This window comes from Talpa occidentalis, unplaced genomic scaffold (genome assembly GCF_014898055.3).
Source record: "Talpa occidentalis isolate TD23 unplaced genomic scaffold, MPIMG_talOcc4v2.1 talOcc4.9, whole genome shotgun sequence".
Classification (NCBI taxonomy): domain Eukaryota; kingdom Metazoa; phylum Chordata; class Mammalia; order Eulipotyphla; family Talpidae; genus Talpa; species Talpa occidentalis.
Genome location: NW_023605305.1, coordinates 59,955,121 through 59,967,884, shown reverse-complemented (window position 1 = coordinate 59,967,884; position 12,764 = coordinate 59,955,121). Strand labels below are relative to the sequence as shown.

At 36.7% G+C, this 12,764-nt stretch overlaps 1 protein-coding gene across 1 annotated transcript in view; it reads left to right on the top strand.

The window, feature by feature from the left end:
* PATJ (PATJ crumbs cell polarity complex component) overlaps positions 1-12,764 on the top strand; it is a 274,406-nt gene that overhangs the window by 67,709 nt on the left and 193,933 nt on the right. Inside the window, exon 18 of the mRNA XM_037500637.2 lies at positions 11,488-11,697. Coding sequence (XP_037356534.1) covers positions 11,488-11,697 — 210 coding nt within the window. The remainder of the gene's footprint in view (positions 1-11,487; positions 11,698-12,764) is intronic.

Genomic DNA, 12,764 nt, shown 5'->3' with positions numbered 1-12,764 from the left:
AACTATCAATTTTGTTTCAATTTTATAATGACAGTAATTTATTGACCTTAAAAGCTGAGAGAGCATAAACTATATTAAGACTATGATTTTAGTGCCAAAAAGTCTATTCCTATTTTTTCTACCAGTTTTAATCCTGTTTATCAGAAAACTGAGTTTAAAAATGGAGGAAATTAAGTGCTTGCTTTTACCACATGATTTGAGATTTGGGGTGAGTGCTACCTCACATAGTGTCCAATAACTTGTGTAAGCCCAATATATTTACCTGCATGTTAGCTGATTAATTTATAGAAATGGGTACAGAATTTAGCACTTTAACATAATGTATATACACTATAGAGGACAGTAATGTATTGCATGTTATCATACAGTTCTACCTTCATGCTTGAGGGATTTTATAAAATGACCACTAGTATCTTCATTTTTTAATTTTTGATATCATTTTTTCTCATTGCTGTCTTTTTCTTTAGTCACTCTTGGGGTCTGATTCACCCATGTTGGATTAAGATATTGGTACTAAGCAAAATGTAATCAATCTGCTACTAATGGCAGTATCCAAATTCTTGCAAATATATCGTTTACTGTTGGACAAACCACACAGATGCAGTTAAGGGTCACTTTTGGTTAATAGAATTTAGAAGAACTGATAAAGGCTACTGTTGGCCCATTCCTGATCCTATCCACGTTTATTTTTATTAACATCAAAGTACTGTAAGCTCCAGTGCCAACTGGGCTGAAGATTTCTTTTCACAAAGGATTTGCTCCCTCTCCCGCTATGGGAAAGTTTTGTATCCTTCAAATTGATTGTGGCTACTGGGGAAATTCTCTCATGACTTAAAGGTTGCTTTTCAAGCCTGCAAAGTGGGTGAATGAAGGGAGCCCACTCCTGGTGTGTGGAGTTTGTAGTGTGCTCAGGATGATGACCGACTTCTAAAAACCTCAGTGCAGCAAGACTAAAGGCATCAGGAGACCAGAAGCCACTTAATAAGAGATCAAAGAGACTGTGTGTATATCAGCTTGAAATCCAGATAGTACAGATCAAAAGCTTGCTTAGTGAGGCAGCTGCAGGGGGATGAAGTTTGCAGGAGGCCTCAAAGATCTTAAGTCAGGCCTGATGTTGAACTTTGCAGGAATTTCATGGCTCTTCTGGAATATGAATTTGGCCCCCAAATCCCATTGTGTCTAATGGGGGAGACAGAACATAGGCGGCAAGCAGCAAATGCTTGTCAGCTGGATGGTATTTTCTTGTAAGGTAGTCCTCCTTTTTAACAAATGTTTCTTTGGGACTATTTCTGCTTCGTACCAAAAGGTGCTGCTGAGGAGAAGGGAATTCTGAAATGATATATCTGCTGTATTACTTTTAGTGAGTATTTTAGAAATGGCCAAACTACAAATATTAGTGTTTCTAAAACAACCACGGAGAGCTAAAAATTAGGTATAAAGATGCTCAGATTTACTGCAATCCCTGGTAATTACATTTCTCCTGTGGAATGTTTAAGATATTCCTGTTAAGTTAGTGGGTATCAGTCTGGCTATGCATCTGTATCTCCCATGTAATTAACAAAAGAATAACCGTCTGTTTTTAAAAGGGTCTAAAGAAGAAATGCAATCTCCAGAGGCATTTTATCACCAGTCTTCCCCCTACGTTTAGATGTGGGTATGTTTTTGGATGGTCTCAGTTGGTTCTGATTTTTTTTTTTAAGATTTATTTATTTATTTATACAAGCTCTGGGTACAGTCAGAAGCGCGGGAGGGTGAGAGAATCCACCAGAGCCAGAGTGGGGAGCAGAGCAGGAAGAAGACCCAAGGTACACTGCTGAGGGGAGCAGTGGGGCGGCAGGAGAGGTCTGCGCGCCATGCAGGACCTCCTTCGGTGGCCGGGGAGCAGCCAGGGATCGAACCAGCGCCACAGAGGCTGCGGGCAACTTCGCAACCCAGCGCTCAACCGCTGCACTTCCGGGGAGGCCCTGGTTCTGATATTAACATAGAGAACCATGGTAGCAGATAAAAATCATGACCCTTTCTAAAGAATGAGAGAAAGATTGAATCAAATCCATAAACCGGTATTGAGGTGCTGTTTTTCCAAAGCACGGTGGTTTATGCTGTTCTGTCTCTTTGTGGGTGCCATTTGGAGCTAGGCAGTGATCCAGAGAAACCATGCTCTCCCCAGTGGGTACCAATAAGTGGTCTTCCTTCTACTGGTACCAAAGGCCTAATATGTTAATGATGCATGAAAGGGAATTGACTAGCTGATACACACCATTTTCTAGAGGTCAAGTTCCCCATTCAGCTGTCCACTCTATATTTAATTTTAATTAGATAGCACCTGCATCACTATGAACATACATCACTGTGAACATCGCGTTAAGGGCACAAGCTTACAAGTCAAGAAGTCAGAATTTGCATTCTGGCTATTATACCCTTCTAGGACTCTGGAACTAACAAATATGTTAGTCTTTCTTAATCTCACTTTACTGAACTAATAAATAGACATACTCCTTGCCACATAAAGTTGTGAAGCATAAAATAGTATGTTACTATTATTTACTGGGAAATGATGGTGGTAATGATGAAGATTTTGAAAGGCCAAATCTTAGCAGTATTGCTACAACTTTTATTCATTCTCTCCTTAATAAAACAATGTTCACTTAATATGGGCTCTTAGCAGAGCTATAAAGATGAAAAGATATGCTTCCTTTAACATTCTTACATTTATGAACTGTAAATTGGGCATCTCTATGTCAGGCATTGTTTCAGAAACTGAAGATCTAGCAATGACCAATTAGATAGTAGACTCCCTGTCCTCATGGAGTTTAAATTCAATTTGGAGTTGAGAGGCTGGATAAATAAGCATATAGTAAAAAACAGAGAACTGGAGAACAACTCTGTATAATACATTATGATTTTTGTAATGTTGGAAGAAGACTGAAAGACTGTGATGATTGTTCCTCAGAATCCAGGGAGGCCCCAGGGAATTGAGTCATGCCTTGTAGACAAGCAGTAGATATTACAGCCCGGGAACACCCTGAGATTGATAACTTGTCCCTGATTTCATATCTATATAAATTTTCTAATGTTATTCCTTTTAATAAAAAATCATTTGTATTCTAACATTTTACTTGGAAAACATGACCACAATTTCACATGGTAAAATGTACTGCTTTACACTGTGTCAGGTATTGTTTACAGTATATACACACGTAATCATTTCTATAATCCATGAGAGAGGTCCTCTAATCATTATTTTCTGGATACAAAACTGATAGATCACCCGGTTAGAAAGTAGTAGAACTTATCTCCCAAGTCTGTGGTCCAGTTGTGTGAAATTACAATCTTCAGAACAGAAACATTAATGATTCTTCATAATTTGGTGCAAGTGAAAGGTGATGAAAATTTCTGGTCATCTTCCCAGAGAGACATTCTTTTTTTTAGGTTTATTTTTGGGGGTGTAGAAGAACTGGGGTGTAGGCCATACGTATGGGAGTGAGAGGATTTACCTGAGACAGAGCGGGGAGTAGAACAGGCTGATTTACTGAAATACACTCCTAAGAGGCAAAGCAGAAGAGGTCTGCCACGCCATATGTGGGTTAGCTCCCTGGCTGGGGATTGAACTCAGGGCATTGTGCTGATAGCACTGAGACTTAACCCCTAGGTTACCAGGGAGGACCCAGGGAGATATTCTTACTATAATTCCAAAAGACTTACTTGAGATTGTACCTGAATTCTACATCCTTGCTTTATTCCTCCCACTGTGCCAAAGCTCAGTGGAAACGTGATGATTTGTTTACTGCCAAGAGTGGAAAGTTGTATATACTTTACCTTAAATTCCCCAGCAGGAATCCTTGGTCTTATTCCTGTATGGTTTAAAAGTTGGCACTTAGATTCTCTGCACTCTATACTGCATTATCATGGAGTATTTGTTACTGTTCCAAGGACTGGGAGTAGGGTGGGATTACAGAATCTTTCCTTAAAAAATGAAAGGGTTTCCTGTGTCCTTGATGTAGCAGTGATTGTTAGAAAACCTCCCAGCATAGAGATGACTCCTGTTTTTCAGTGCATTAAGGAAGCGTGAGGACCAATTACTCTGAAGCTCTTTAGATGCAGAGGTCTATGTGTTGGGAGTATATAAGGTCAACATGTTACTTTTTGTTAACATGTAAATGTGACACCATGAACGTTTTAGAGGTTAATAGCATTGTTAGTCTAAATCACACATGCTCAATAGAATTTAAAAGGTAATCCTTAAACTCCTATATCTATATGTCTTCTTTTCCATCATAATCTTTATAGTAATACCATCTTAACCATCTTTAAATATACAGTTTGGTAATATTAAGTATAGTCACATTTTATTCAGTGTAATTTTCCTAAACTTTGTACATAAATGCTACTGTCTGCTTGGAGAATGTCCAGCCATTTCACTAAGATGATGGGACTTTTAGGAAATGTATGTATGTCTGTTTTTTTCCTTATATCCAGCCATGTTCTGGACCAGGAGTGAAATGTAAACATGTAAACAAATACAGCATGACATAAAATTTTCAAGAGATGAAACATTCAAGCAATGTATCTAATATTCAAGGAAAATATCTAATAGACCAGGTAGGGATAATGGAAAACAATAGTCTTCAAGAAGTGACTTCCATAGGGCTTCTACTTGAGCCATTCAAATTATTATCGTCCAAGATATACAAAATAAAATCATTTGCAAGTTTATGTATTTTTTTTTCCTCTTTAGACTGCATCTTGATCTAGCAAGTTTCTCTATCCATTTCTCTTCCATTGCACTTTTAATTGCCTTCCAAGCTATACTTACTGTGCTGCTCAGGGACAGTTTAGTTGTATGTCTGTGTGTAGAAAAATCTATGCTTACTGCTTAGAACTATTTAGGAAGACACAAAGAGGCAGGAACTGTATCAGTGCACTCTATCTTGAGTGCTTTGAATGTATTTTGTGGGTACTTACTTTGAACTTGATGGTGTTGTGGTAACTGGTATGATTAGTGTAATACTTGGCTATAGTATAAAATAGTTAAAAATGGCGTTAAATTCTGACAAGATAACTTACTCATTATTCATTAGAATCATTTGGTTGTTGCTTTGTGCTCAGTAAAAATGCATTGATTTCTCTTCCCTAAAAGTAAATGCTTAGTTTGTTGGTCAAATCAGAAGCTCTCAGTATATTTAATTACTTCCCACTACCTGAAACCAGAACTATTCTTGTGATTTCACTTCAACTAATACTTCCTGACATGTTTGTTTTTGTTTTGTTTTTGCTATCTAAAAAGGCAAAGAAATAAAAGTAATTTTAAGTTTTTTCTTATTAAAAAAAAAAGGGCATGTGTCATATATATGCATGTTTTGTTTGTGGCATGTTTTGTTTCAATGGTGGACTACGCAGGCATTTAAGTCTTGTGTAGTCAGTGACTTTTTCATGAAGTCTTTCAAAGACATCACTAACTAAAATTATACCATATTTGTGATCATAGTGTACATCTTTCATAGCTGATGCTGTGTTTTGAATTAACTTCCACCATTAGTTACTCTTTAATGGTGGTTTTATGAATGTTTTGGTAGAAAAAATTAATGACAAATTTGACTCAACATACTCACCTGTCAGATTTAGTTTCAGGATTTTGGAGTTGGACTGCATCATAGTGGTCATATATCCAAATATCCTAGTTTACAAATGAGACTGACTCAGGGAAATGAAGAACTTGAGAAGTTGTACAGAACCGAGCTAGCCTCAAACTGAGGCTCAAAACTTATCTCTTGACTTCTACTCCATCCTACCACGAGTAAATTGAATAGCTGTCTTCCCTGTGTCGCTCTCCTATGTATATTTTCTCCTTAAAAAAAAAATCTTTGGATTCCTATTTCTTGACTGACATTGCTCATATTGGAAAATTTTATTCATTCCAGCTGTTCATCAGAGCTTCTGCATCTCTGTTGTCCTTAAGGTCTTCGCTCTCTCTCCCCACCCTTCACCCCCCTTCTCTCCTTTTCTTTACCTGCTCTTGTATGCAGTTCCTTCTCCTCCCTAACTCCAAGGTGAAAAAGCTGTTTCCTTTTGAACTGTAGGGTTCCCCCGCCCTGCATATTCTCCATTTTAGTAACTTCCCTGAGACATTATTTCAAAATTTTACTTAGCTGTTATTTATTTAAATTTGAACTTAATATGCTTTTGTTCAAATAATAATTGCCATGTTTAGGAGTATACTCTTCAGGAATTTTACCTTTGTCTGCTTGTTACTTTCATAGTTTTCTCAGTTGACCATTATTGAGATGGATTCTTTTTTTTGTGTGTGTATGCATATATTTATATCATTGTTCATTTTTGTACAATGTATGCTTTTACCTCTCAGGTGTAGTCCCCATAAAATTTCCACCACCAATTCACCCATGCTCCATCACCATAGCCCCTTGTGTTCTTCCTGCCCCCTGTTGTGATTCCTCTCCCTCTCCCCACTCCCACAGAATGTCTCTGATTTATAGTTGCCTGCTAGTTTTATTATTTTTTTTTCTGATCCCTTATTTGGTTCCCCTATATTCCTGCTATAAGTGAAACCATCCAATGTTTTTCTTCTCCTTCTGACATTTCACTGAGCATAATTCCTCCAGCTCCATCCATGTTGCTGCAAATGGCATGAGTTTATCTTTTTGATTGCTGAATAGTATTCCATTGTGTACATATAACACATCTTCTTGGTCCAGTCAATCTGTTTTTGAGATGGATTCTTTTGTGAAATATTATATAGCTAGCTACCTCACGTTACTCAGAAAGTAATATATGTAGATCATTTCGAGTTATCTTTGAGACATACTTCTTCACACTTAAATGAATAAATATTTGTGGAATGAAGCTCATTTGCCTAACTTTATAGTAATGTACACTGCAAAATTGAATTCTTTGGCTGGGAAACTTATTCATTTCTAGAGCATGTTCTACTTCATGATTGCTTCAAATGTTTTTTTCTTTTTAGTCATTCTTTAGAATCATTGTGTTTTAGGGAATGACTCCTGTGATAGAGGAGTGTAGCGAGCTATACAATAGCACAGAACTTTAATGACGTAGAATGAATTAACCATATTTTCTCTTTTGAATTTAGTAGGTCAATTGTGTATTTTAATAGTTAACAATAGGTATGCAAATTATCAAAGATAAAGTAATCTTTACACAAATTTTTATCTGAAATAAACTATGTCCTATCTCTTAGTCATCCTGCTGTGGTCTCTAAATTCTTACCTCATTACTGAATGTTTTTAAAGGTTGATGTTTGATACAGAACAGGGTTTTTTCTTTTTTCAGTAGAACTTGTTATTTTTTAAATTGTGAATCCATGTTGTTAAGTCATTACTATACCTCAATTTTTGCTTTTTGTCATTGGAATAATATACTGTAAAGCATATACATGTTGAATGTCAGAACAGTCCTTGGTGTGTTTCAGATTCCTCTTATTTTCAAAAATGTCTCTTACTGATAACATTGGCCAATGTATTAAATGTTACCTTGCTTCTTACTCATTTCTTTTCTCCTATTTGCATCACATTCACTGCTTTGTGCCTTTCTTCTGAGGTTGCCATAGTGGCATGCTTGTCTTTGTGGGTTTGGCTTTGGAGCAGCATCATGGCCAGAGCTGTCCATGTCTTCTGGTTGCTATCGTTGTCTCTAACAGAGCCCACATTTCAACTGAACCACCTCCCTGCACCAGGGATGTCCCTGCATGGAGCTTTGGTTTATGTGAGCTGTGATCTCCTAGATCTGTGGAAATGTACACAAATATATGATATTCATATTATAATGAATGTAACATTCATATAGACGCTTTGAAGACTTCGAACCCCATCCATTTGAGCATAAAGATTGTCATGTTTGTGTCAGTTCATGTAAAGTTGTCCTTAGCTCAGCAAATGAATAAATTCTTCATAAAATAAATGGAAATTAATATTTGGCAAACAAGTGTATGTTTTCAAATGCATGCATTGCTGCTTGTTCTGTGGTGTAACTTTTCATCAGTCATATGCTGTAATATAAACCTCTAGTGGCCAAATGTGATATGTTAAGGAACCAGTTTATATACTTTAGCAAGGTGATACGTGATACATATATTTTCTAACAATTTACCTTCTTTCAACTTTCTTCATTTAGCGGATGCTTACCTTCAGATTTAGACACAACATCCAGCATGAATTCTGTTCACCAGCATGAATTCTGTAACTTAGCTGGCTGGTTTAAATTCTGGCTGTGCTTTTATTAACTGTGTGCTTTTATTAAGTTACCTAATTTTGCTGTTTTAGTTTTCTCATCTGGAAAGTAGGGATAGCAATACCTACCTCATAGTGGTATAAGGATGAGTGTGATTCCTGAAACATGCAGTCAGTGTAATAATTGTTTTTGTCATGTATGATGGATGTGGCCTTTACCTTTGGTGTACTTATAGTCCAGTGAGAAGAGAGAAGCTAAATAGATTAAGTCATTCAATATTTCATTTCTATTCAATACCTCTGGTGTGGCACACAATGTTATAGGTCCAGGGAATGAAGCAGCAAATAAACATATACATCCTTGGTGTTATAAAGCATATTTTTGTATGGAAGATGTTTAAAATAAATTCAGTAAAATGTTAAAAGAGTTCTAATAGAAAATGTAGAGTGCTCCAGATACATTCAACAAGAAGACCTAATTTATTCTTCGAGCTCAAGGATAGTAAGGAAAATACATTATAACTAATGGAAAGCCTCTTTTAGGTTTAGCGGTATCTTGGAGTAGGTCATACTTGAGTCTTTGGGAAGACTTCTCACTGCAGAAAATGCTTAAGCTGACTCTGGTGACAAAGATGTATTTAAGTGGGCCAGGGAAAACATTCCTGACATGTGGAATGGTTTGTAGGATGTCATGAAGCATATCAGAGCATTTCACAGTCCCTGAATTCCATTAGTTCTGTATTGTTAGGACAATGTCTGAGGCCAGTGTGGGCCAGCAGAAGTGCATGTGAAGAAAGAGGTGATGACTAACCTGCAGATTTGAAAAAATTTTTCCACCAGGCACTTAGGACTTTATCCTAAAGGTTGTGTCACTGAAGTATTTTAAGCAGAGGAGGATTAGTGATCACATTTTTATTTTTGAAGATCATTCTTTTATCTCTGTAGAAAATAGGCGGTTGGGAATAGAATTGGAGACAAGCAGGTCTATTGGGAGACTAGCAGATATACAGGCACAAATAATGAGAAGCTGAATCAAGTTAGTGGCCACAGAAATGGAGAGAGAGGATCAAACAGAAGAGGAGATCAAATTGGATGTGTTAGGTAGCACCCCAGTGTAGGAATGAGGGCGAGTGAGTGAATACTTAAATATATGGGTAGGCCACTCAAGAGATTATGGGGGAGAGAGGAGGCTGTTTGCCAACTTGCATTTCTCCCAACATTGAAATATATTGTATTGTGAGACCTCAAAAATCCTTATATGCACTTTTATTCAGACATGCATGGTGATTTTATTCACTTGTGAGACAGAACATTTATGTGGGTTCTCTTAGAATGTCATCACTAAGCAGGGAGCTGCAGAATTCAGGTCAGATGTCCTGTGGTCTGCTGTAGTATTCTGATGAAAGTTGGCTGTTCTTAATTGATTGTAGGGGTTTGATAATATTTATAAGAGCTGGAGGGAAAAACTTTCATAAAAGGTTGAATTGAAGCAAACATATGGTATGCTCTTAGAGCCTGTATAATAAAGCAAGTTTTTTTGAATAAAAGGGAAAACCATCCTGCAGAAGAGGATAATGGCTTGTACAGTAAAACATGTGTTTCTTGAGGTCTGATTGGTCTTTAGTGCCCTCTGTTGACTATTTAGTATAAAACAAAATCTTGATTCTTGAATACAATGTTCCTTGCAGTGTTATTTACCAAAACAAGAAAAATTAGAGATTTTCAAGTTGTGATAAAAATTAGTGGGGACTTAAAAAATCTGCATGGGGTCTAGGAGTTGAGTAGAAGTTGTGAGAAATATCTTTATCACATTTTGTTTGATGTAACATGGTTATGCTATTGTGGACTGTATTTTCAGAAAACAGATCTTTCTGATGATAATCAGCCTGGTTTTTAAGCATTTTTTATGTAGCAAAGCCTCCTAAATAGCAGCCACCCCCGTAGACAGTAGCAGCTGCTATTTTTCCATAGGGTGGCTGCTACATGTGATGGCCATGAAAGGAAATGACTGTTACTCATTAAAGCGACTTCATTCAGCTATGTGGGAAATCACAGTCAGAAAAGTCATCATCGAAAATGAAGTAGTGATTATACATAATGGGATATCTCCAGCAGTGGGTGGTTTGTCTTTTTTTTCTTTTTTCAATGACAAAGAAGCTGCCATTGGGTTCTCTCCTCCAGGAAAAGGGGTTAGATTAGCTTTAGTGTTTAGAAAAACTGGAGTTTTAAGCCTGAGTAAATTTTAGTTAGCAAGCACACCTAGTACTGCTTGGGGTCTAAAAACAATTGCACTTTGTGTAAATAAGTGCTTGTCGTGACTTCTATAATAAAGAAAATCTATTCATCTTTCTATTTCCATGATTTCCTGGTTAATCTTCCTTTAAAAGGTTTTTAATTGTCGTTTCCACTGGTTGCATGTGCACTACTCACCTATTTGGGTTAAAAACAGTACTTTTTTAAATTTAGTGTTATATGAAACTGGATTTGTGCACACCCACCTAGTGAAATCATTTATTTGCTTTTGGGATATTTTATTGTTGCAGTTTTCTTTTGGGATATTAAGAAAGTTCAGTAATTATTAATATGAAGTAATGCTAGCTGCTTTCTGTGCATTTCATGAGAGGAATAAGCTATTATGTAGCTTCCCATCCCCCCCAATAAAAAAGCCTTTCATCAAAAACTGACATCCTAAATGAAGGACATAATTGCACAGCTTATTTATTAGTGTGTCAAACTTAAAATGTAATGGTTTCATATTTCAGAATGAAAAGTGTGTTGTGATTCATGGTTGCCGGTGACAAAATAGACAGCTCTTTTATATTACTGCACTGATTGCCTGCTGATATACCACTGTATTTTTCTTTTTTTATCTTTTCTGTTCTCTTCCTATGCAATAGCTCCCTCTACTTGAAAATACTGGTGCAATTATAGTTTGACACTATGCACTTCATTAATGAGTTCCCATGACTAGTATTACTTTCAATCCTCTTTGTAAATAGGTGATGTTATATACATCAGAACATGTTATAAATTCATCAAGAATTTCTTGACTTGGGAATGAAAAGCAAGGTTGGTTAAAGAAAGTAAGATTTGCTTGAAGGCATTTTTCAAGGAACCAGTTGTGTAGTCTTGTTCATTTAAACATGTGCATTTAGCTAAAATTCCAACCTGAATGCTAGATACATGAAGTAGAAGCCAAATGAAATTCATGGACAGACATAAACTATCTTAAGGGTGTGTATTTACTTTCAGGGAACTGAGTCATCTTTCCTTGTTTGATCTATAGGACCCCTTAGATCCCACAAGATCAGTGATTGTGATTCGTTCTCTGGTGGCGGATGGTGTCGCAGAAAGAGGTGGAGAACTGTTACCTGGAGATCGCCTGGTCTCTGTAAACCAGTACTGTGTGGACAACGCCACACTGGCTGAAGCTGTGGAAGTGCTGACCGCTGTGCCCCCAGGCATTGTGCGCCTTGGCATCTGTAAGCCTTTGGTGGTGAGTATTGAATTTTGGAAGTGATTTTATCAGAAGTAATAAAGTGTTACAGCTAAAGACATGAATTTTGGAGACACATACACCTGACCTTGAATCCCTGTTACGTCACTATTTGTGCATCCATGTGCAGGTTTCTTAATGCCCTTGACTTATAAAATCTGAAAAAAATGCCTGCCTCTATGTGGGGTTTTGGTGATTCATTAGTGCTTAGCACATTCTTATATAAATGCTAGCTGCTAACTTTACTAGTCTTACTACTACTTTTGCTGTATCTTTGTCTTCATGCTTTTAGTACAAATTTCTGAGATCTCATCCCATTCCTTATGATGTAACTAAGTAGACTTTTTTATTTATACAGACATTTTAATTTTCGTTGGGAATGATGTTGAAATGGCACGTTAAGTTGAAATCTGATTATAACCATCTCATTTTAACCATATGGCAATGAGATTTTAATTTATTTTTCTGACCATCAAAGTGCCTAGTAACCCCTAATATCTAAAACATTTACATGGTCAAGCTGTCTTGAAGTTGCTTAGTCTCACATACTAGTTCCGATCACTGTTTTAGACTGAAGACCATATGGTAACTATGGTGCTGTTGAGGTTTACCAGTGCAAAAAATACTTGATGATAATTTTCTTTTATTTTTTTAATTAAGATAACATTGGCATGCAACACTGTATTTGCTTTAGGGGTATAGGGTCACACCTCTTCAAATGTATATTGTTGTACCACTGTGATGATAATTTTCAGTCAGAATTAAAGCATTATTGCATGCTTACTATATGTCAGTCAATATTAAGTCCTTTACATGTGTCAACAAATTTAATCCTCACAACTTTAAGAGGTAGTCTCCTTATTATCCACAAAACAGATGAGTCAATCAAGACACAGAGTTGAATAACTTATTCAAGGTGAAATAACTGTTAGGGACAGAGTTGGAATATGAACTAGTTTTCCTATGAGTTAGCACAACAAGTTTCAACCCAAGGGCATACATAAGAATCACCTGGAGATGGTAAAAAAAATGCAGTTTCCTAGGTCCTAGCCTCACATTCTGATCAA